The sequence below is a fragment of the Podarcis vaucheri genome, assembly GCF_965113315.1.
Source record: "Podarcis vaucheri genome assembly, chromosome: 9".
NCBI lineage: Eukaryota > Metazoa > Chordata > Lepidosauria > Squamata > Lacertidae > Podarcis > Podarcis vaucheri.
Window position 1 is genome coordinate 17,160 of NC_138767.1, and position 25,418 is coordinate 42,577.

The window sequence follows — 25,418 nt, forward strand, 5'->3', positions numbered from 1 at the left end:
CTAACCCTAACACCCTAACCCCAAAACCCTAGCCCCAACCCCCTAACCCCTACCCCAACCCTAACCCTCTAACCCCCTAACCCTAACCAACCCTAACCCTAACCCTAACCCCTAACCCCAACCCCTAACCCCAACCCCTAACCCTAACCCAACCCTAACCCCAACCCCAACCCAACCCCAACCCTAACCCTCTCTCTCTCCCCTAACCCTCTCTCTCTCAACCCTAACCCTAACCCTAACCCCAACCCCAACCCTCTAACCCTAACCCTCTAACCCTCTAACCCTAACCCAACCCCAACCCTAACCCTCTCTCTCTCCCCTAACCCTCTCTCTCTCAACCCTAACCCTAACCCTAACCCACCCTAACCCCAACCCCAACCCTCTAACCCTAACCCTCTAACCCTCACCCTCTAACCCTCTAACCCTAACCCTCTAACCCTAACCCTAACCCAACCCTAACCCTCTCTCTCTCCCCTAACCCTCTCTCTCTCAACCCTAACCCTCTCTCTCTCCCCTAACCCTCTCTCTCTCAACCCTAACCCTAACCCTAACCCCAACCCTAACCCCAACCCTAACCCCCTAACCCTAACCCCTAACCCTAGCCCCTAACCCTAACCCCCTAGCCCTAACCCCCTAGCCCTAACCCCCTAACCCTAACCCTCGCCCTAACCTTAGCCCTAACCCTTAACCCCTAACCCTAAACCCTAAACCAAACCCTAAACCTAACCCTACCCCTAACCCCAACCCTAACCCCCTAACCCTAACACCCTAACCCCAAAACCCTAGCCCCAACCCCCTAACCCCAACCCCCAACCCTAACCCCTACCCCAACCCTCTAACCCCCTAACCCTAACCAACCCTAACCCTAACCCCAACCCTAACCCTCTAACCCTCTAACCCTAAACCTAACCCTAAACCCAAACCCTAACCCCAACCCAACCCTAACCATAACCCTAACCCCAACCCTTAAACCCTGACCCTAACCCTGTCAGGGGTTCAGAGACAGAGGCACAGGTGAGGGGGGAGACGGAGAGCGATGGGGAAGAATCCCAGGACAGTGAGGAAGAGGATGACAATGACTTGAGGTCTTCCATGAGTCTCTCAAGTGAATCGGAGGATTCCCAGAAGGGGGCGCCCCTAGTCAGGCCAAGGGGGGTCACAGGGGGGACCTGCCAGGAGCAGGGAAGCAGCAGGGAAACCCCGAGTAGGAGTGGGAGATCGGGGCCGGCTTCCCAGCAGGAACGAAGTGAAGAGAGTGGCGTTCCCAGTGTGACACACGGAGCGGAGCAGGATGGAGACAGGGGAAGGAGATCGGGGCAGGACGTCCTGCTGGAATAGGCGGAGAGTAGTACAGGGAGTAGTGTAAGTGTCAAGAGGAAGGTCAGGGGTAGCGAACGCGCGCCAAGTTCAAATGTGGAGGCGCACGGAAATGGAGAGAGCCCGGAGGAGGAGCCTGGCCCCAAAGCACGAAGGAGGGGGGAACATGCATCTCAGGAATCCGCTTCAGGAGAGAGCAGGAGGGAAGGAACCCAGGGGGGCAGAAAGACCCTGCGGAAAAGGAAAGACAGGAAGAGGTGGACTAGCACAAGCCTCTTAAGCTGGTGTAGGGGCGGGACTGATTCAGAGGGGACTTCAAACGTCTAGCCTAAGAGACGCGGGGCTGCGCGCCTCGGTTGTGGAACCGATAATGAACTGCAATAAACATCCTTGTATATAAGAAGAGCCTAGCGTTGGTCTTTTGTGAGCTGAGACCTGAGGCAGCCCTGACCCTGACCCTAACCCCAACCCTTAACCCTAACCCTAACCCCAACCCCTAACCCCAACCCTAAAACCCTAAAACTAAAACCCTAACCCCAACCCTAACCCTCTAACCCTCTAACCCCTAACCCTAGCCCTAACCCTAACCCTAAACCTTAAGCCCTAACCCCAACCCCCAAAACTCTAAAACCCTAACCCTACCCTCAGGGCCGTCAGTGTTGCCCTATGAAATGGCACTTTTAAGGCACTTTGAACTGCAGCTGTAAGTTGCACCATGAAGCACACCTTGCCACCCCCTTTTCCTGACTGGGAGCGGAGGAGGTGCTGCTTACATCCTCCCTGGGAGCATTTCAACAGTCAGGAGGCGGCCTGAAGCCTTCGGGGGGATTGTACATCTGCTAATAAAATTTAACGCTATTTCTCTTTATTCTTTCTGGAACCCTTATCAACGGATAATGATGGAATATAAACCTCTGGAAGAGACCCCAAGGGTCATCCAGCCCAACCCACTGCATCGCAGGAACATGCAGGAGTCCCTTATAGGGAACAATCCTGCAAACTTGGTTGTGCAGCAAATCTTTCCCTCTTAAATGGCACACCTCTCCTGCAGCTGCAAGTTCAGCCAAGAAGCCAACATCGCCACCCATGATTCTTGTCTAGAAGCAAAGTAAGGGCTGCTTACATCCTTCATAGGAACAGTTTGACAGGCAAAGGGAGGCCCTGGCCCTGACCCCGAAGCCTAACCCCAAGCCTCTCCCTAACCCCAACCCTAATGATGACCCAAATCTTAACCCACAGACTTACAGCAGCAGACTTACAACTTCTGACCTTTGTGAAAGGTAAAGGGACCCCTGACCATTAGGTCCAGTCTTGGCAGATTCCGGGGTTGTGGCGCTCATCTCGCTTTACTGGCCGGCGCAAAACTTCTGCGTCATGTAGCCAGCATTACTAACCCGCTTCAGACAAACCAGAGCACTACACAGTTTAACCCACACTGCCACCTGCGTCCCTTCTTTCTGACCTTTGACCCCTAGTTAAAAACTAGACTTTGCATGCCCTTTATTACTTCTACCCCAAATTATCATAATTTTTCTGCGCCTGCAGACTCAAGTGTGCATTGCAGGGTACTCCCAAAATAAAACTGCCTTCCTGACCCAAAGGGTTAGGGTTACGGTTGGGGTATAAAGACTATACTTTTTTGGAAGCCTGTTTATTCTGACTTGTTTCTACAACTGCGCATGCAGCTGCACATTGGTGTTCAACAAAACCACAGCCCAATCCTGGCAAAAGCGCACTACTTTAGGAGACATGGGTCCTGTACAAACGCTCACCCACTCAAAGCCAGAAGATCCCAAGACAATTTGGCTCCTACCGTTCTCAGTATGGGTGCTGCTCCTCTTCCAGACAGGCGCTGAAGGTGGGATGAAGACCTTGTCCACCCTGATTGGTGGGGGGGGGGAGCAGAGCATTTCCTCCATCTCCCCCTTCTGCCTGGAAGTGTGCGCAAGGAAGACCACTCACTTCAGAAACCCTCGTTTTCGCCCACCCTTTCCATGCCTAAACAGGCTTGTGCCCGATGACACTAAGGAACAACGCACAGCCCATACAGAGAAATATCAGTGGGCCGGATTTCTTTCAAATGAACTGAAAGAGTAAGAGTATAAAACAGGCACAATAAAGTAGCTAGCAGGGAAAGGGCATTACTTAGCCATAATACAATTGACTGGAAATTTATGTTTCCCCGTTTCTTCTTTCTGAAGCACATTCCAAAGAATATGACGCTACATAAATATCTATATCTGGAAGGGACCCAAAGGGTCATCCAGCCCAGCCCACGGCAAGGCAGGAATATGCAGAAGAAACACCACCAGCATTGGTTGTGCTGTCAGTGTTGCCCTATGAAATGGCACTTTTCAGGCAATTTAAACTGCAGCTGCAAGTTGCGCCATGAAGCACCCCTTGCCACCCTTTTCCTGACTGGGAGCGGAGGAGGTGCTGCTTACAGTCTCCCCAGGAACATTTCAACAGTCAGGAGGAGGCCTGAAGCCTTCGGGAGGATTGTACATCCGCTAATAAAATTTAACGCTATTTCTCTTTATTCTTTCTGGAGCCCTTTCCAAAGAATAATGACAGACTGATCCTGGTGCAAGTGCAGGAGACAGGAGTCCCATCCCAACGCTCACCCCCTCAAACCCAGAAGATTTCAAGACAACTTGGCTCCTACCGTTCTCTATATGGATGCTGCTCCTCTTCCGGGCAGGTGCTGAAGGTGGGACCTTTTCTGTCATGATTAGGGACGGAAGACAGATTAGGGGGGAGAAGGTAGAGTGTTCTCTCAATCTCCCCCTTCTGCCCTGAAGTGTGCGCAGGGAAGCCCACTCATTTCAGAAACCCTTTTGTTCCCCCACCATGCAGGAGTAGGCTTGTGGCCAAAACATAAGGGTGGTAATAAATCCACAAAATCTAACATTAAAGAACGAAACACAGAGAATTATCAGTGCGCCAAATTTCTTTCAGGTGAACTGAAAGAGTAGGAGTCTAAAAGAGGCACCCATCGTTTGTACTGCATCGTTTACTCCACAAATTTGTTTCTTCTTTCTCAAGCACATTCCAAAGAATCATATGATGCTGCATATATATCTATATCTGGAAGGGACCTCAAGGGTCATCCATCTCAACCAGCTGCAAGGCAGGAATATGCAGAATAACCACTAACCTTGGTTCTGCTGTCAAGGTTGCCCTATGAATAAACTGCAGCTGCAAGTTGCGCCAGGAAGCACCCCTTGCCACCCCCTTTTCCTGACTGGAAGCGGAGGAGGTGCTGCTTACAGTCTCCCCAGGAGCATTTCAACAGTCAAGAGAAGGCCTGAAGCCTTCGGGGGGATTGTACATCTGCTAAGAACATTTATGCCTCCAGAAAAGGAAACCACCATGAGCCTGCTCTAAGGGAATGCTCATGAGTGTATAAAGTGTTTTTTTCTTTAAAACACCTTTCTTAACATTAGAAACTGCTGCAAATGTCCAAAATGCATAAATCCATGCCAGTATTTCTCGATGTAAATGATTCAACTGGCTTTTGGTTTTAGCGCCTGTTGCAGGGGCTCGGCCCACTTAATCTTGTGCCATTGGGGCTCCCAGCCTAGATGCATGGTAGACGACAAACTTAAATTTTTGCACACTTGAATATTAAGGGCTGAAACACACAAACACCCCCAAACGTTATTAAGACATTACTAAATGCTAGGGTTTCCATTTTTGGAAAGACCGTTGGAAAGTGCAATCTCCCTGAACATCGAAGAATAGAGACTGTTCTCTGGGAGGTTGCCAGGGTTACGGGTGTGAGGAGAGGAAAAGAGGCACCTCCACCAGCTGTTTGAGCTGAAATCCACCTTTGGAGAGGCAGGCAGCACCTCTGGAAAGGACTAACGGTCTTACCGATTTAGAGAGATGGCTAGGTATTTCCCACCGTTCCCTTTCCTCCTTGCTCCTAAGAAGCGTTTCCGGTGGATGGAAGTGGACTTAGGCAGATGTGACATTCGGCATTAAAGAATAAAGCAGAGCCCATGCAGGAAACCCTTCTTTTTCCACTGCTGCCTTGCCTCTTTTTCTTCTCATTCCTTTCGCTGCCACGCTGCTGAGCGAAACAGGTGTTTGGTTAAAGGAGCTGTTTGGATCTTCTCTCAAAAGATCCCCGTTCTCCCTCTGGCCACTATTCTCCCTCTTTTTGTCCTGCAAAACTGCCCCCTTCCTTCTCCTCCCCCTTTTTGAGAGGAGGAATTTAGCACGGCCCATACAGACCTGAGAAATAACAGGGGGGGGGGTAGATTATTTTCAGAACTGAAAGAGGGGTCTGTGTAAAAACAGGCACAGGATCTGCCAAGCTCCAATTAATATGAAGGAATAATAAGGGAGCTCACAGGAAGTGAGGCGACTTTCCCATCATACAGCTAACTTTAAGGAGCGCTATTTCTCTGTTTCTGAAGCCCTTTCCAAAAAATAATGATGGAATATAAACCTCTGGAAGGGACCCCAAGGGTCATCCAGCCCAACCCGCAGCATCGCAGGAACATGCAGGAGTCCCTTATGGGGAACCATCCTGCAACCTTGGTTGTGCAGCAAATGTTGCCCTCTTAAATGGCACTTGAAAGTTTGCTTACGTATAGTTTAGGGATCCACACCTCTCCTACATCCTCCCTGGGAGCATTTCAACTGTCAGGGGGAGGCCCTGACCGCTAACCCCGGCCCTAATAATGACCCAAGCCCCAACGCCTGCACTTACACCAGCGGACTTACACCTTCTGACCTTTGTTAAAGGCAAAAGGACCCCTGACCATTAGCTCCAGTCACGGACAACTATGGGGTTATAGCCCTCATCTTGCTTTACTGGTCGAGGGAGCCAGCATACAGCTTAAGGGTCAGGTGGCCAGCATGACTAAGCCGCTTCTGGCGAACCAGAGCAGCGCACGGAAATGCCGTTTACCATCCCGCCAAAGCACTACCCATTTATCTACTTCCACTTTGGCGTGCTTTCAAGCTGCCATGTTGGCAGGAGCAGGGACCAAACAACGGCAGCTCACACCGTCGCACAGATTCGAACCCCCGACTTTCTGATCGCCAAGTCCTAGGCTCTGTGGTTTAACCCACAGCGCTACCTGCATCCCGTAACTTAAAAGAATGCTATTTCTTTTATACTTTCTGAAGCACATTCCAAACAATCATATGATACTGCATATATATCTATATATGGGACGCAAAGGGTCATCCATCCCAACCAGCTGCAAGGCAGGAATATGCAGAATAACCACTAACCTTGGTTGTGCTGTCAGTGTTGCCCTATGAAATGACACTTTTAAGGCAATTTAAACTGCAGCTGCAAGTTGCGCCATGAAGCACACCCTGCCATCCCCTTTTCCTGACTGGGAGCGGAGGAGGTGCTGCTTACAGTCTCCCCAGGAGCATTTCAACAGTCAGGAGGAGGCCTGAAGCCTTCGGGGGGATTGTACATCTGCTAAGAACATTTATGCCTCCAGAACAGGAAAAAACCATAAGCCTGCTCTAAGGGAATGCTTATAAGTGTATAAAGTGCTTTTCTTTAAAACACCTCTCTTAACGTTACAAACTACTGCAAATTTCCAAAACACATATATAGGTGCCAGTATTTGTCAATGTAAATGATTCAACTGGCTTTTGGTTTAGGCCCCTCTTGCAGGGGCTCAGCCCACTTAGTCTCCTGCCATTGGGGCTCCCAGCCTAGGTGCATGGTGGGGGACAGGCTTAAATCTTTGCACAGTTGAACTTTAAGAGCTGACACACACAAACACCCCCAAACTTCATTAAGACATTACTAAATGCTAGGGTTTCCATTTTTGGAGAGACCGTGGGAAAGTGCAATCTCCCTGAACATCGAAGAATAGAGACTGTTCTCTGGGAGGTTGCCAGGGTTACGGGTGTGAGGAGAGGAAAAGAGACACTTCAACCAGCTGTTGGAGCTGAAATCCACCTTTGGAGAAGGCAGGCTGCGCCTGTGGAAAGGACCAGGCCTTGGGGAAGTGTAGGGACTGTGCGGCCTTACCGATTTAGAGAGATAGCTAGGTGTTTCCCAACGTTCCCTTTGCTCCTTGCTGCCAAGAAGCTTTTCTGGTGGATGGAAGTGGACTTAGGCACATGTAGCATTCGGCATTAAGGAATAAAGCAGAGCCCATGCAGGCAACCCATCTTCTTCCACTGCTGCCTTGCCTCTTTTTCCTCTCTTTCCTTTCGCTGCCACGCTGCTGGGCGAATCAGGTGCTTCGTTAAAGGAGCTGTCTGGATCTTCAAAATAAAAAAATTTCTTCCTGTAGCACCTTAAAGACCAACTAAGTTAGTTCTTGGTATAAGCTTTCGTGTGCATGCACACTTCTGTGTCTGGATCTTGTGCCCAAAGATCCCCTTTCTCCCTCTCGCCCCACAAGACAGCAGCAGGAAGGCCCTGGCACTGGCACCTTTGGGGCACTGGCATCTTGTCTCAAAAGATTCCCTCTTCTCCCTCCCTCCATCATGCAAAGCTTCCCCTTTTCCTTCCCTTTTTTTGGGATCAGGAATTCAGCACGCCCCATAGAGACCCAAGAAATAAAAGGGGCGGGCAGGTTTTTTCAAGAAGAACTGAAAGAGGGGTCCATGTAAAAATAGGCACAGGATCTGCCAAGCTCCAATTAACGTACAAGGAATAATAAAGGAGCTCACAGGAAGCAAAGCTTCTTTCCCATCATACAAATAACTTTAAGGAACACTATTTCTCTTTCTTCTTTCTGAAGCCCTTTCCAAAGAATAATGATGGAATATAAACCTCTGGAAGGGACCCCAAGGGTCATCCAGTCCAACTTGCTGCATCGCAGGAACATGCAGGAGTCCCTTATGGGGAACAATCCTGCAAACTTGGTTGTGCGGCAAATGTTGCCCTCTTAAATGGCACACCTCTCCTGCAGCTGCAAGGTCAGCCAGGAAGCCAACATGGCCATCACTATTCTATACTGGAAACAGAGGAAGTGCTGCTTACATCCTCCCTGGGAGCATTTCAGCAGTCAGGGGGAGGCCCTGACCCTGACCCCAAAGCCTAACCCCAACCCTAACAATGACCCAAACCCCAACCGCTAGACATACAACAGCAGACTTACAACTTCTGACCTTTGTCAAAGGTAAAGGGACACCTGACCATTAGGTCCAGTCGTGGCCGACTCTGGGGTTGCGGTGCACATCTCACTTTATTAGCCGGCGCACATCTTCTGGGTCATGGGGCCAGCATGACTAAGCCGCTTCTGGCGAACCAGAGCAGAGCACGAAAACGCCGTTTACCTTCCTGCCTTAGCGGTACCCATTTATCTCCTTGCACTTTAACGTGCTTTCGAACTGCTAGGTTGACAGGAGCATGGACCGAGCAACGGGAGCTCACCCCATCGCACCGATTCGAACTGCCAACCTTCTGATCGGCAAGTCCTAGGCTCTGTGGTTTAACCCACAGCGCCACACGCGTCCCTTCTTTCTGACCTTTGATCCCTTGTTAAAAACTAGACTTCCCGTGGCCTTTACTCCAACCCCAAATTGTCCAGGTTGTTGTGCACTTGTCTAGAAGTACCATTTTCATTAGGGAAAACATCTCATGAAGAGATTTACCTGCACCTGCGGCCTCAGAGCATAGGCAGGTGTGCATTGCAGGGCATTCCCAAACAATACTGACTTCCTGACCCCAGGGTTAGGGGAATTTGGGAATTTAGGGTAGAAAGACTATACTTTTTGGAAGCCTATTTATTCTGACTTGTTTCTACAGTTGTGTATGCACTGCACACGGGTGTTGGTGAAGAAAACCCTCACCCCTCCATACCCAGAAGATCCCTGGATAATCTGACTCCTACCGTTCTCTGTATGGGTGCTGCTCCTCTTCCGGGCAGGCACTGAAGGTGGGACTTTGTCCGCCATGATTAGGTACGAAAGACAGATTAGGGGGGAGAAGGTAGAGCATTCCCTCTATCTCCCCCTTCTGCCCTGAAGTGTGTGCAGGCGAAGCCCACTCATTTCAGAAACCCTCGTTTTCCCCCACCCTTTTGTTTTCCATGCCTAAGTAGGCTTATGCCCGAAACATATGGGTGATAATAGATCCACAAAATCTGACATTAAGGAACACAGCAAACCTGCGGGCCTGATTTCTTTCAGATGAACTGAGGAGTATATAACAGGCACCCATCTTTTGTATTGCTATGCAAGACAGAATAAAATAGCAGGCTGGAGAGGGGAAGTTGTTGGCCATCATACAACTAATCGGGAGGTATGTTTTTCTGGTTCTGCCTTCTGTGGCACTTTGCAGCTCTTAGGAATATGCAGGCGTCTCTTATGAAGATCCCCCTGCAACCTTGGTGCTCATACTAAGCGCTCACATCCTATGATGCTGCATATATATCTATATCTGGAAGGGACCCCAAAGGTCATCCAGCCCAGCCCACGGCAAGGCAGGAATATGCAGGAGAAAAACCACCAACATTGGTTGTGCTGTCAGTGTTGCCCTATGAAATGGCACTTTTATGGCACTTTAAACTGCAGCTGCAAGTTGCGCCATGAAGCACACCCTGCCATCCCCTTTTCCTGACTGGGAGTGGAGGAGGTGCTGCTTACAGTCTCCCCAGGAGCATTTCAACAGTCAGGAGGAGGCCTGAAGCCTTCGGGGGGATTGTACATCTACTAAGAACATTTATGCCTCCAGAAAAGGAAACCACCATGAACCTGCTCTAAGGGAATGCTCAGGAGTGTATAAAGTGTTTTTCTTTAAAACACCTCTTAACATTACAAACTGCTGCAAATTTCCAAAACGCATACATCCGTGCCAGTGTTTGTCAATGTAAATAATTCAACTGGCTTTTGGTTTTGGCCCCTCTTGCAGGGGCTCAGGCCACTTAGTCTCATGCCGTTGGGGCTCCCAGCCTATATGCATAGTGGGAGATAGTCTTAAATCTTTGCTTCGCCCCTGCTGTGGAGCACATTGCACAGTTGATTTTTAAGGGCTGACACACACAACCACCCCCAAACTGTATTCTGAAACAGTTTCCAATCATATGATGGTGGGTGAGTATATATCGGGAAAGGACCCCAAGGGTCATCCAGTCCAACCTGCTACAAGGCAGGAATCCACCCTTCTGCAGCTGCAAGTTCGGTTCCGCCAGGAAGCCCCCCTTGCCATCCCCTTTTGTCCTGCCTGAGGTTCTCGGGCTGATTGCAGATATGCTAACCTCCAGGCAAAGGAAAAACCATGAGTCTACTCTGAAGACTGATAAATGTAGAAAGTGCTTTTCTTTAGAGCACCTCTCTTAACATTGCAAGCTGCTGCAAGTGTCCAAAACTGGTGTCAAGTTGCTGGTTTGAAAATATTAAATATTCCTACTTTATTGATCTGATTTACTCAAACGGCTTTTAGTGCTGCCCACTACAGCAGGGGCTGATCCCCATTTCTTCTGCTGCTGTTCAATTCAGAGTATCGGCTCCAAAAATCAAACAGAAAGCAATGGAGGGTTGCCCTTAAGGCTGGGGCGAGAGGGCAAACTGGGTCTTCGAGACCCAAACTGGGTTTTGGATATTCCATTAGACAAACCAGCCAGCTCTGCCTCTCTAATTCACTGGGCTTGCTTGCAAATTAATTCTCTTTTTTAATTTATGCCTCTTCCAAAACATTTATCTTAAGATTTAACATGCAAGTGTACCACTTTTGGATCTCTGGTTGGATTATGTGGATAAATCGATAGATGAAAAATAGGTGCCTTGAGTAATTACCTGGTCCAAACAATGGTTCATCTGCAGAAATTAAGATTCCAACCCATTGCTTTGTCACCTTCTGATAGCCTAACAAGAACAGGGAAAAGGAGACATACCTCACCAGCATAGGAGAAACCAGGAGGCTCTAGTCTACCCGAATCAAATAAATAAAATTATTACACTATATTTTTTCTGTATTGTACTGTGGTTGTTACGGGGGATGAGGCCAAGCCCCACTTGGGTGGGTGTAACATATAAAGAGTTGGGGTTTTTTTTAAATGTTCTTATATGTTATATGTTAATATGTCTTTCTATTTTTTCCCATTTTACCTTCATGACTTTTCCGACATCTTCTCTTCTCCCTTCATCACGCGAAGTTTCCTCCTCCTCCTCCTTTTCAGAACAGGAATTCAGCAGAGCAGACCTAAGAAATATCAATAATGTCTATTATTTTCCCAAGAACGGAAAGAGGGGTCCCAGTCCAACCCCCCGCAAGGCAGGAATCTGCGAAGGAACCACAAGGGTTCATTTAATAATAATAATAATATTAATAATAAGTGGAGGAATTGGGATCTGGAGGAATTAGCTGGTTACAAAAGCACCACTTCAAGCAGTTTCCAAGACATTAAAGGCGGCCTGAGGGGGAAAGCAATGGAGATCTGCACTTTATTTTATATAAAGAATAAATTATTATCATTATTGCTTCTCCCCCCAATTCAAATAAAAATAGTATACTGCTAAGGCTTAGGGGGGAAGAGGCCATGTCCCCCTTGCGTGGCTGTGATTTATAATAATAATTTAACATTTAATGATATTAATAATGTATTGCTATTTCCCAGCCACCAACAGAATATTTTTTTAAAACCGACAAAACATCATACACTACAAACTTCCCTCACCCTTTAATAATAATAATAATAATAATAATAATGATGATGATGATGTCAGGGGTTCAGGAGCAGAGGCAAGGGCAAGGGAGGAAACAGAGAGCGAGGGGGAGGAGGCAGAAGAAAGGATGAGTGATGACGACGACCCGAGATCTCCGAGTCTTTCCAGTGAATCGGAAGATTCACAGAAAGGAGCACCAGTGGCCAGGGCAAGGGGGGAGCCTAGGGGGACACCCCAGGAGGAAAGGGCCAGAGGGAGCTCAGAGGGGAGCAGTTGGAAATCGGGACCAGCGTCACCAACAGAGAGCAGGGGAGAGGAAGGGAGTCAGGTATCAAGCGCTGGCAGCTCACAACAGGAGGGAGGGCACGAGTCAGGAGTGGCCACACCTCCATCAGGGAGCGAAGAAACGGTCAGACGGAAAGTGGAAGGTTGGGCGCGCGCGCCAAGTTCAAATGCACAGGAAGGTGGCGCAGTAGGCAGTCCGGAAAGGGAGCCAGGTCCTAAAGCCCGGTGCAAGGAGACAGAAGGGTCCGGGGGGTCAGCGTCAGAAGAGTCCCGGAAGGAAGAGACCCCGGGGGGCAGAGGGACCCAGAGAAGAACAGTCAGGCGGAAAAGGTGGAGTAAGGCTAGGATATTAAGTTGGTGTACAGGAGGCGGGGACCCAGACAGAGCTTCGCCGATCTAACCATAAGACGTAGAGTTGCACGCAGCAGCTTGAGAATGGAAACTGTAACTCAATAAAGACTTTTACTAAATGATCGCTGGCTAGCGTGATCCTCTGTGAGCTAGGATCGGGGAGCAACTCTGACAAATAATAATAAAATAATTAATGATAATAATAATGTGTTACTCTTTCCCAGTCACCAAGAGTATTTTAAAAAACGATAAAGCGACCAATTTCCCTCACCCTTTTATAATAATAACAATAATAATAAAATTAATGATAATAATGATGTATTACTCTTTCCCAGTCACCAAGAGTATTTTAAAAAACGATAAAACGACCTATTTCCCTCACCCTTTTAGAATAATACCCATTACAATAATGATTACAATTTAAAAATGAAGGATAATCCTAATTTCTTCCCCTTCCCCGGCAGAATATTAAATAATTCGACAAAACGTTAAATATTACAAACTTCCCTCAGCCTTTTCCAATAAGAATAAGAATAATAATTGAAAAAGCCATGAGGATCATCCTTTATTATTATTATTATTCTTTCCCGCCCGCTCCCCACAAGAGAGAGAGAGCCTTCCAGACCCAACCAACCTCACGCGCTTCCTTCGAGAAAATGGCGACGGAGACGCTGAGGAGAACACGCGCCCAAGGCCTGGCCCCGCCCACAGCCCGACCTGGGATTGGCCCAAAGGCCCACCTATCGCCGCCGAGTTTACTGCTGCTGCGACTGCTGGGCGCGTGCGCTGAGCGAGGGGGTTCCTAGGGCGGCCATTTTGGACCAGGGCAACGGGACGGGAAAGAAGGGGGGCAGAAAGGGCAGAAGAGGCGCCACAGCCGCCATGTTAGTTGAGGGCCTTCGGCCGCGATAGGTGGGCCTTTGGGCCAATCCCAGGCCGGGCGGTGGGCGGGGCCAGGGGTTTCCCGCTCTTTCTCCTCCCAGCTGTTTCTCAGCTGATTCTCCTCAGCTGTTTCCCACGCCCAGGCAGTTTTGGCGCGTTTTTATTCCAATAAAGGATTATTAGCAGTACTTTTTAAATTATTTTTACGTATTTGTATTATTGGAAAAGGCGTGGTGAAGTTTGCCATACAGTATGTCTCGTCCCGTTTTTAATATTCTGTGGGGAGCAGCTGGGGAAGGGGAAGAAATGAGGATTCTCCTTCATTTTTCAATGGTTATCATTATAATCCTAATGGTTATTCTGCTCAAAGGGGGAGGGAAGTTTGGCGTATATGATGTTTTCTCGTTTTTTTAAAAAAAATACTGTTGGTGCCTGGAAAACAGTAATAAATTCTTGTTATTCAATGTAAAATTATTATTATTATTATTATTATTATTATTAATCACACCCTCAGCCTTCACAGTAAAGTATTTTTATTTATTGGAATTGGGGGGAGAAGCAACTCCAGAGGAACTGGCTGGGATAAGAAGAATTCTGTTTATTCTTTATATCAAATAAAGTGCAGATCTCCATTGCTTTCTCCATCAGGCTGCCTTTAATGTCTTGGAAATTGTATCGGAACAATGTCTTGGAAATGTATTTAATGTATTGGAAACTGGAGCTGAAGAGTGTATTGTTCAGACGAAGCACTGCTTGGTTTTGGAACCAGCTCATTCCTCCAGATCCCAATTCCTCCACTGTTTATTATTATTATTATTATTATTATTATTATGATTATCATTATTCAATGAACCCTTGTGGTTCCTTCGCAGATTCCTGCCTTCCAGCGGGTTGGATTGGATGACCCTTGGGGTCCCTTCCAGCTAAATGCACCATAATAATAATAATAATAATTAATATATGATTCTTAGGAAAGGGCTTCAGAAAGAAGAAAGAATAAAAGCACATTTCTTCCCGTTTGTCGCCTGCTGGCTCCTTTCCCCCTTGATTCTTTCTCCCACTGCAATCTGGGCTGGACATATTCAAGGTCTGCTTGGACGGGGACCCCTCTTTCCCTTCTTGGGAAAATAATTGACATTATTGATATTTCTTAGGTCTGAATTCCTGCTCTGAAAAGGAGGAGGAGGAGGAGGAAGAAACTTCGCCTGATGAAGGGAGAAGAGGAGGTGGAGGAAAAGTCATGAAGGTAAAAGGGTGATGGGAGGCGGCACAGTCGTCTTCCAGATGTGCAAAGAACCACCTTCGCCACGCTAAACAGGACAGCAAGCCCCACACAGATCGGAAGCAGAAATGGGAACCTAGGAAGCTGACCCACTACTCCATCTAGCTCAGTAATGTCAACACTGACTGGCAGCAGTGAAGCTGGGGATTGAGCGTGTGGCGTTCTGCAGGCAAAGCCACTGAGGTTACAGCTATTCCTTTGAAAAACAAACTAAGATTGTAGTCCCATCTGCCTCTCCTCCAACGTAAATAGGAGCCAGGGCACACAATATCAGTTTCGGGCATCTAAAACTACTGATGTCTTTTCCGCTAATGGCCACAGCCTTAACCGTATAGTCTTTTTATTTATTGGAATTGGGTCGGGGAAGCGCCCCTTGGCTACAGCAACACCAGAGTAACTGGCTGTGATGATAATAATAATAATTAATTTATTCTTTATATAAAATAAAGAGCAGATCTCCACTGCTTTCCCCCTCAGGCCGCCCTTAATGTATTGGAAACTGTACCTGAACAATGGATTGTGCAGATGAAGCACTGCTTGGTTTGGGGAAAGGGACTGCTCTAGAAAAGATGTCCATGTTCTAGAGCACTCTAGAACACAAACACTCTGCGACATTCCAAGATATTCTGAGAAAGAGCATGCTCTTGAAAAGATGCCCAGGTTCTAGAGCTCTCTGGAACATTCTAGAACGCTCTGAAACATTCCATAATATTCTGGGAAAGAATGCTCTAGAAAAGATGCCTCTGGGAAAGGGACTGCTCCAGAAAAGATGCCCAGGTTCTAGAGCACTCTGGAATGTTCTAGAACACAAACACTGCGACATTCTGAGATATTCGTGCGTGTATGTACTGTGTGTGTGTGTGTGTGTGTGTGTGTATAGGAGAGAGGGAAGGGAAGGGTTAAGAAGGGAGGGGGGAAGGAAGGGAGGGAGGGAGGGAAGGAAGGATGAAGGGAGGAGGTTTGGCAGTCGTGCTTCTGGGATATTTGTGTACATATAAAAAATAATCATCCCCAATTAAAAACGAGACAGTCACGCTGACGCTCCTCACATGCTCTGCGCCCCAATGGTAGCCTTGGAACAGCCGATCTGGGAAGAAAAGACAGAAGAAAAAACAGCGTTTGTCTGCTCTTTCTATGTACGGTATATATACAGACATATATATATATATACACACACACACACATACATACACACACATATATATACAGTACATACACACAGACACACACACAGTACACACACACACATATATATACACACACACATACATACATACACACATATGTACAGTACACACAGACACACACACATAGAGAGAGTACAAACACACACATATATCTATCCACACACACACACATATATATATACACACACACACGCATGAACACACACACATATATATGCACACACACACACAAATATATATACAGTACTGTCGGGTTCAGGGGCAGAGGCACATGGGAGGCAGGAGAGGGAGGACTATTGGGAAGAGTCCGAGGACAGCAGCCCTACGTCTTATAAGCTAGACCGGCGAAGCTCCGTCTGAGTCCCCGCCTCCTGTACACCAACTTAATACCCTAGCCTTACTCCACCTTTTCCGCCTGACCGTTCTTCTCTGGGTCCCTCTGCCCCCCGTGGTCTCTTCCTTCCGGGACTCTTCTGACGCTGACCCCCCGGACCCTTCTGTCTCCTTGCGGCGGGCTTTAGGACCTGGCTCCCTTTCCGGGCTGCTTACTGTGCCGCCTTCCTGTGCATTTGAACTTGGCGCGCGTGCCCAACCTTCCACTTTCCGCTTGACCGTTTCTTCGCTCCCCGATGGAGGTGTGGCCACTCCTGACTCATACCCTCCCCCCTGCGGCGAGCCGCCGGATCCCGATACCTGGCGCCCTTCCTCCCCACTGCGCTCTGTTGGGGACGCTGGCCCCGATTTCCAACTGCTGCTCTCTAAGTCCCCTCTGGTCCCTTCTGCCTGGGGTGTCCCCCTAGGCTCCCCCCTTGCTCTGGCCACTGGCGCCCCTTTCTGTGAATCTTCCGATTCACTGGAAAGACTCGGAGATCTCGGGTCGTCGTCATCACTCATCTTTCCTTCGGACTCCTCCCCCTCGCTCTCTGTTTCCTCCCTTGCCCGCGCCTCTGCTCCTGAACCCCTGACAGTAATGCTGGTGGTCAATAAAAGAGGGTTAAAGAGTCTCTCAAGGCAAATCTAAAAATCACTGACAACTGGGAAACACTGGCCTACGAGCACTCCAGTTGGAGAACAGCCTTTACCAAAGGTGTCATGGGCTTTGAAAACACTCGAACTCAGGTTGAAGGGGAGAAATGAGCTAAGAGAAAGGCACATTTGGCAAACCCTCACCATGATCAACTCCCGCCTGGAAACCCATGTCCCCAGTGCAGAAGGACATACAGTGTACGGATTCAGAATTGGCCTCCACAGTCACTTATGGGCTCACTGTTAAAACTGTGTTTATGGAAGACAACCTTACTTGGCTATGAGTGATCGCCAAAGAAGAAGACTATAAAGACACCAGTCTCCACCATACCTCATTTCCAAAGGGAAACAGACACTGTGTAAGCACCTGGAACCCCTGGAATCTCACATCTCTCAGAGACTGGGGTGGCATGCAACTCTATATTTATCCATCTTCTCAATTCTTCCCATCAGTTACATCACAGCATATGATTTATTGGTAACAATCCTGATCCCACCTTTTGGGAAAAACAATTGTATTGATTGAAATTGTTTTTGCGTGTTATGATTCTCTTCAGAATTAATAAAACAGTTTCACCATGTCACTTCCAGAATATTCCCAGTTTAATGGAATTCATGTCATGATAGCAACTCCTTATCAAACCAGAAGAATCACAATATGATCTTCATTTGGCACTATTAAATTATAGAGTTACACCATTAGAACCTGGGACGGTTCACCGCAGTCTTTGGGAAGAAGGTCAAAAGTGAAAAATGAAACCAGTTTGGGAGAGAAAATTTATTAGAAATAAGAACCAGAATGGATTACAGCAGAAGGGGCTCTGTGCTGCAACATCTCACAACCTGCCCCTATTTTAAAACATGGAGGTGCAGAGTGTTCAGGCCCTTGTTGCAGCAGGAGGAGCCCCATGCTGCTGCCCTTTCTGCCCTGACCTCTGGGCATCTGCTATGTGCTGGCACTTCTCTCTGCAGTGGGCAGGGAACTCCAGAGCTTCCAAGCCTTCAGTGCTGGCGCTGACAGACAGGGATGAATGCAGTCCGTGATTGTGATGTCACGTATGACATAAAGTACATTGTGGCGAACTGGAGAACAGAGTTGCCCACAAACGTCTGGAAAATGTCAGCCAAGTTGAGTCAGACAAAATTCACAAAAGAACATGACTCTCTGTGGAAGGTAATTGGTGGACAGAAGTTGAGACCTTATCTTAGATGATTGTCAGATCTTTGGCCTTGTGCTTGGCAAGGCGGGGCGAGACTCATGTGTGACGAGCAGGAGGGAGGCTGGTGCGAAGGGTGGAGGGGGCTCCATTTTCCTGGCTATGCCAAGAGTTTCAGCTCATTGGAGGCAACAGATCACCATGTAGGAGCTCCAGACCCAAGGATGTGCCTGGCTGCATATGCCTTTTGCGGCTGGAAATGTGCAAGCCATCAAGTAATGTAGCTCACCTGTCTCTCTGGAGCTGCTGGCTCCCCACCTACCCACCCTAAAGCCCAGGTGTGGTTTTAACGGGTGCACATTAGCACTGGTGTTTCCGTAATTGAGTCTCCTGACTAAGAAAGCTGTATCTGTCATAGAATCATAGAATCATAGAGTTGGAATAGACCACAAGGGCCATCGAGTCCAACCCCCTGCCAAGCAGGAAACACCATCAGAGCACTCCTGACATATGATTGTCAAGCCTCTGCTTAAAGACCTCCAAAGGAGACTCCACCACATTCTTTGGCAGCAAATTCCACTGTCGAACAGCTCTTACTGTCAGGAAGTTCTTCCTAATGTTTAGGTGGAATCTTTTTTCTTGTTGTTTGGATCCATTGCTCCGTGTCCGCTTCTCTGGAGCAGCAGAAAACAACCTTTCTCCCTCCTCTATATGACATCCTTTTATATATTTGAACATGGCTATCATATCACCCCTTAACCTCCTCTTCTCCAGGCTAAACTGTCGACTGTTTGCTGTGCAATTGTGAAGGAACAAAGACCCTGGTCAACCTATACAGGCCTGGAGCTCTCTCACATTGTCACACCAACCAGCAATTCAGCAGGGGGAGGAACTGAACCCAGCCCTTCCTCTTCCTCCTCACCTTTCTGTGAAAGTTTGCAAGAGTCTAACAGGCTAAAGACAATGCTATCTTCAATCCATAAAATGCAGCAACAGTTCTATGGTGCCCTAAAAGGGCTGAAGTGAGGATGGGAACAAGACTGTGGAGCAGCTCTGCCTGATCCGGCTGAGAACTCCTTTCTGCTCCACTTCAGCTGCAATTAAACAACCAAATTCAGTATCTCAGGGATAGGGAACCTGTGTCGCTCCAGATGATTCACAAGGGGATATGAGCAACCACTAATGGAGCATTCACATTTATGTATCTGTTACTTTCTCACATATGCTGTGGATTTTATGTGTGACTTCCTTGAGTAATGTTTTCTTTTGAAATATTTAAGACATTTTTTTGTTAAATTTGTGTTAAATATGTATTCTGTAGCTTGCCTCCTCTGTAATGATTTATTTTGAAAACTTTAAGTTAATATTTTAGTTTCCTGTTAATTATGCTTCTTTGAATGTATACTTTAGATTTGACTTTCTTCAGTAATCTTTTAATCTGGATTGTTTTATTTGATGTTTTAAAGTGTTGTAAGATGTTTTGAGATTTTTTTCTTTTCCCCCTCTAAAGTGGTAAAGATATGAAGTGAGTAAGAATAATTAGAAATAATAATTAGAGAAGCCTTGCTCAAAGCAGTCCATTGCTGCCACTTTACTCCAGTCATGTTAACTTCTGCACATAACAGCTTCTCCTCTGAGTCTGCGCAGGAGTGTGGAGAAAGGGGGTCCCTGCTGCATCCACAGCACCATGAGGTGTTTGGTCATATTTCCGGAATAACAAACCAAACTGCCCCCCCCCAATGCCCCAATCGGGGACATACCTAGGGATTTATTGATTTATTGATTTTAAAGTCCAGTGGCACCTTAGAGAACAACTAAGTTTGTTCTTGGTATGAGCTTTCGTGTGCACGCACACTTCTTCAGATACCATGAAACCAACACGGCTACCTTCCTGAATCTAATACCTAGTGGTTGGTCAAGTTGGGCCCCGCCAAGGATGCAGGCCTGGGTGCATGTGTGCAAAATTGTGCCTCTCCACTCTGGTTCAGAGTGGCTAGCATCCCACCTGGCCACCTGACCACTGCTCTGCTGCTTGGGGTGGGGGGCAATACAGCTCCTTACCCAGGGTGCAAGGGACAAGGAGGGTGTCGATGCAGCTCTTTGCCAAGGGCACTCGGGAGCCTAGGTACACCTCTGGCCCCAATTCACCCTACTTTCCATTAATCTGGGTCCCAAATGGATGAGTAAGGAACTTACAACCATCCTTTGGGTTGCTGCTTGATTAACAATTGAGTGGGAAATGTCGACTTTTCTGTTAACTGAAGCTGGCAGATTGCCCTGTGCGAAAAACTCACAGCATCAGGGTCTCCCAGGGGCTCAGTGAGCCTGGCTCTCTTGCAGCTCTTCGCTTCCCTTTCTGAACTGATGTCAATGTTTCAGCACAAAATAATAATAATAATAATAATAATAATAATATAATAATAATAATAATAATAATAATAATAATAATAATAATAATAATAATTCCAATAGCACCTTAGAGACCAACTAAGTTTGTTCTTGGTATGAGCTTTCGTGTGCATACACACTTCTTCAGATACCAATGTTTCAGCAGGTGAGGAAAAGCTGTTCCTTTGATGAGGGAGATTCCCCAAATGTCACTGACTCCCTTATTCTTTTGGCCCTTGTAGGCCTATGTGTGCATGGTGCTATACTTTGGCTTGTACGTGTTCTGTTAAAGTTCAGAAAGTTTATGTATTTCACCTTATTCTGTTACTCTTCTATTATGGTTTTATTAGATCTTGATAGAACTTCATGCTGGTCAGCTCTGCATTTTTAGCTGTGTGGGCTCTGTAATCGCATGGGGAGGACTGAGGAGGCTGTCTTCCTTTGTTATATTCTTTTGGAGAACACACAGTCTCTCATATTAAATATTGGATAATGAGCTCTTTATAAAATGCCATTAAAAAATGGTTCTCTTCTTTGTGCCCTCTGTCTAGTCTTTTTTTGAGAAGACTTGCAATAACGTTTAACATGATATTACAAGGTGATGGTGAGTTTAGGAAACATCTAAGTAATCTTTGGGAAAGGTATTTCTTCCTGCCTCAGCTCTCAGTTCTGTTCCAGGATCTGCTCCGTTTTCAAGAGAGCACGTCCACGGAAGAATAGAGTGCGGGCTCATCCAGCGAGAGAAGAGGAGCACAGTCGGAGCAGAGACACAGCACCTGCTGCTCTTCCCCGGCAAAAGGAGAGGGCAGAGCCCCACAAGGAAGAGCTAGACGAGAATGGTGAGCTGTCAGCCTTAGGCAGAAGAAGGGGGTCGTGAAATCATTGTCCCAGTGAGGCACCCTTTTTCACAGGGAGGGGCTCAGATGCTCACCCCACCCCCTGGAAAAGGCTGCTTCACTTGCTGGCTGCAGAGAGCAGAGCCGAACCGCTTCTCTTTCGGTGGCAGTATTACTGCCCACAACCCACACTCACCTTTCATGTATTATGACAGAACTTGCATAATTTTTTTAAAAAATAACTTTTATTCAAAATTAAAACAAAACATATTATCCAGAAACATATCATCCTTATCCCCCCCATTTTTCCTCCCTCCCCTCCCTCCCCCCACAGAACCCACCCACCCCCACCCCCGACTTCCCTCAGTTCCAGTCTTTGATTTCTCTAAAAATGCTGTTTTCTGCATATTACACAGTTGTGTGAATCCTCAAACTATTTAGCTGATTATTATCAATAAAAAGTTTGTGAATGTTTATTCAAAACCAGCCAAGGAGTCCAGTTTGCTTTGTTGTATCTTCAAATACTTTGTAACGGGTTCCCATTCATCTTTAAAGTCACAGTTATCCTTGTCCCGTAGCTTGTATGTCAGTTTTGCCAGTTCTGCATAGTCCATCAATTTTTCTTGCCATGATTCTTTGGTTGGGGATTCTTCAGTCTTCCATCCTTGTGCTACCAGAACTCTTGTGGCCGTTGTCGCATACATGAAGATGTATTTCAGCTTTTTTGGCAGATCTTTCCCTACAATCCCTAATAAAAATGCTTCAGGTTTTTGAACAAATGTAAAATGGAACATTTTCTTCAATTCATTGTATATCATTTCCCAAAATTTTTTAGTTACCTTACAATCCAACCACATATGATAAAATGTCCCCTCCTTTTTCTTATATTTCCAACATATATTTGAACTAGCTTTGTACATTTTCCCTAACTGCACTGGTGTTGTGTACCAGCTGTACATCATCTTCATGCAATTCTCCTTCAATAGGGAACAATCTGTAAATTTTAGGTCAGTTTTCCATAATTTTTCCCAATCTTCCATCATAAGGTTGTGACCTACATCTTGTGCCCATTTAATCATAACTGATTTTACCTCTTCATAGAACTTGCATAAATGTTAATAAAAAATAAATGACCCATTCAGAATGGCCTGGTCAGGGTTCACTCTTTCCTTTTGCCAGAATCACAGATCTGCTTCTGCAACCTGAGGAATCTCCGGGAAGGCACTGGTCCCTTCCTGGTGCAGGCCTCCATCGACAACCTGTGTGCCCTGGCAGAGACCAAGCTGGCCGGGGTCCTGCGGGCCGTCTGCAAGTATCGCCAGAGCATCCACAAGGTAGGCCGGACAACCCTGTGACTGTGAGATGCTCCCAAATGCCTCGTGTGGGTGGCAAAAAGGCTTAGCTGCAGAAGGGAACCGAGGGTCTCCTGGATCTGGTCTGCTTGTGACCCCCAATGATTACACATCATTTATGGCATAGGGAAACCCAGCCAGATTGGTGGGGTATAAATAATAAACTTATTATTATTATAAAATGTGGTTTCTACATCCTCATAGTCAAAACACCCTTAGGTGAATCATGCTGTGTTCTGCCTCTCAAGATGCTTTTTGAACTTGGAGCCATTATCAGCCATCAGGAAGAGCACCCATCAGAAGGGCTCTTCCGCCGTTGGAACCTTTCTGGATGTTCCTTAGGCACTTCCAAGCAAGCACCACCTGCCAAAGGCACCTACTGACCTTGGGAGCAGCAGGGGGCAGGGGGCCTGCATGCCCCCAGCTGCAGCTTGGTGTGTCCGTCTGGGCACTTCTGAAGCATTTATGTGAAGCAGAGTGGTGTCTGGGAGAGTCAGACACACAGACTGCGATGGTGTGTGTGGCCAGAAAGGCGAAAGCAGAAAGGGTGGCTCACGGGGGGACACAAGGAAGACTGCTCCGTCTTGGTGTTGGGGTGTGGTGGTGAGGCAAATTGGTGGGAGGGTGTCAGGAATGTGCCCCCCCCCCCAGAGCACAGGTGAATGAGTTAGACTCAGAAATTGAACTACCGTATTTTTCGCTCCATAAGACGCACTTTCCCCCTCCTAAAAGGTAAGAGAAAATGTGTGTGCGTCTTATGGAGCGAATGCAGAGGGGAGGCAGGCAGGAAAAGCCACCAAGATGCGAGCTGGACACAAGCTCCGCTCTTGGGGGCTTTTCCCCAAGGAGGGAGAAGGGACTGACTGGCCGTGTCAGTCCCTTCTTCCCTTCTTGTAGAAAAGCCTGCAGGAGCCGCACGCTCCTTAAAGGGTGCTGCTTTAGCTGTGCACAGCTAAAGCAGCCAGGACAGCGAGCGGGATCCCACTGGCTTTGCTCTTTGGGGCTGGGGTGGGGGGAATAATATTTTTTCTTGATTTCCCCCTCTAAAAACTATGTGCGCCTTATGGTCAGGTGCGCCTTATGGAGCGAAAAATACGGTAAGTGAACGAGGGAACAATTCTGCAGATGAGAGCTGGCTGACAGAGTCAAGAAAGGGCAGTTCAACCCCCCCTTCCTGGGGAAGACTCTGTTATCTCTCAAGGGGAGGAAGAGTTGGAAGGCAGCCAGAGCATAGCAGATCAGCAGAGGTCAGTGGGGGGGGGGGCAGGCCAGCCTCTCAGTCCCTGTTCTAGGCATCTGGATGAGATCAGAAGGGCAAGAGGGGGAAGGCGGGAGTTTGACGTCCTTCCTGCTGTGGGAGGGGCGAAGATTCAGACTGACCAACTATTGTAAATGTGAGCAGGCGAGAAGCTGTGCTCTGGATGTGGGGTTTTTTTTTGTAAATAAACATACATAAAACTGTCGGAGAATCGTTACTTCTTATCAGGGCTTGCTTGCCTGCCAGAGATCGTTACAGAGGGCAGCTGACCAGCACTGACCAGAGCAGGCCCCTTTGTGGCACCTGCTTGAATGGAAGCTGGTGCAACAAAGGACCTTTCTCTAGCGCCAGCCATGTCTGCAAAGGAATCTCTTTTTTCAGCTTGGTCATCAGGTGAGTGACAGGAAAGAGGCCCCAGCCAACTGTTAAAATGGCCCACAAGGGCAGGGGAGTTCAGGATCCACCCCTGTTCTGTGAGAGGAAAGCCTTGTAGTCCTCCAAGTGAGATGTGAGGGGCCTTGTGCTAAACTTAAATCTGCCTCTCCCTGCAAGCATTTCTGTGGCTTCTCACCAGCATGAATTCTTTGAGGAGTCAGGTGTGGGTTCAGACGGTAGCTTCTTTTCTCCTCTTTTTTCAGGGTGCCTTGAGTGAATCCAGTGCTGGCCTTTGCTGCTTTTTGCATGCATCCACAAACCACCTTTGGCACTTGACATGAGACTTTGGGTTTCCTTTAGCATTTCCTTCTTTTTTGCAGATCTCTCCAAAGCATCGATTGCGTATTAATGAAATCCTGCAGGCTGTGATCAGGTCGGCACATAGCGTAGACTACAAACTGGCTAAAGTCATCATCAAACTAGCTGCTGAAGATATGCTGAGGACCACAGTAAGGAGCGAACTGGTGAAATAGATGCTTCTTATATCACTAAGCTGAAGGAGTGAGCGATGCTGACTCTCTCCCACCACTTTTCAAGCCTTGCAATATTTTATTTATTTTTTCATTAATTTTGTATACCACCCTTCATCTGTAGATCCCAGTGCAGTTCACAACATAAAATTATAATATAAAAAGCACAATATACATAATAAAAATAAGGATATAAGCAACCCAATAATTTCCAGTACTTGGGCATATTGCAAATACGGGAGAATTTCATTCAATCAGAGCCCTGGTGGAACAACAGGCCATCCCATTAGCCCATCCCCAGTCATAGCAGCTAAGAAAAAGGTGTGGTTGGCATCCCAGTCTATGCTGACCGTAGCTGCTTTTCCCTAGACATCATCTGAGCCTTCAGTGACAGAGATGGGTCTAGGAGCTCCCCAAACAATGTACTTGTTTCTTCAGAGGGAGAATAACTCCATCCACAACTGATGAGCTCCCCAACTCCCAGACCTTGGAGACTCTTTTCACCGAGTCTTCCATCTTACCAGATTCTTTCTCAGTTTGTTGGCCTCATCCAGCTCACCACTGCACCCAGGAACTGGCTTAAAACAGTC

General features: G+C 47.3%; 1 protein-coding gene and 1 long non-coding RNA gene across 2 annotated transcripts in view; one reads left to right on the forward strand and one right to left on the reverse strand.

Moving 5' to 3' along the window:
• Positions 1 to 4,035: 4,035 nt before the first annotated feature.
• LOC309540562 lies at positions 4,036 to 13,284 on the reverse strand. Its single transcript, XR_014223355.1, has 4 exons — positions 13,190 to 13,284; positions 11,362 to 11,455; positions 6,561 to 7,529; positions 4,036 to 4,474 (listed from the first exon to the last, which is right to left on the reverse strand). It is a non-coding gene; the product is annotated as an uncharacterized lncRNA (long non-coding RNA).
• A 3,609-nt stretch (positions 13,285 to 16,893) lies between these two features.
• The window catches only part of LOC309540131 (maestro heat-like repeat family member 5), a 66,443-nt gene continuing 57,918 nt past the window's right edge, over positions 16,894 to 25,418 (forward strand). Inside the window, exons 1-4 of the mRNA XM_082236820.1 lie at positions 16,894 to 18,106; positions 21,156 to 21,316; positions 22,493 to 22,647; positions 24,679 to 24,807. Coding sequence (XP_082092946.1) covers positions 18,090 to 18,106; positions 21,156 to 21,316; positions 22,493 to 22,647; positions 24,679 to 24,807 — 462 coding nt within the window. The 5' untranslated portion in view covers positions 16,894 to 18,089. The remainder of the gene's footprint in view (positions 18,107 to 21,155; positions 21,317 to 22,492; positions 22,648 to 24,678; positions 24,808 to 25,418) is intronic.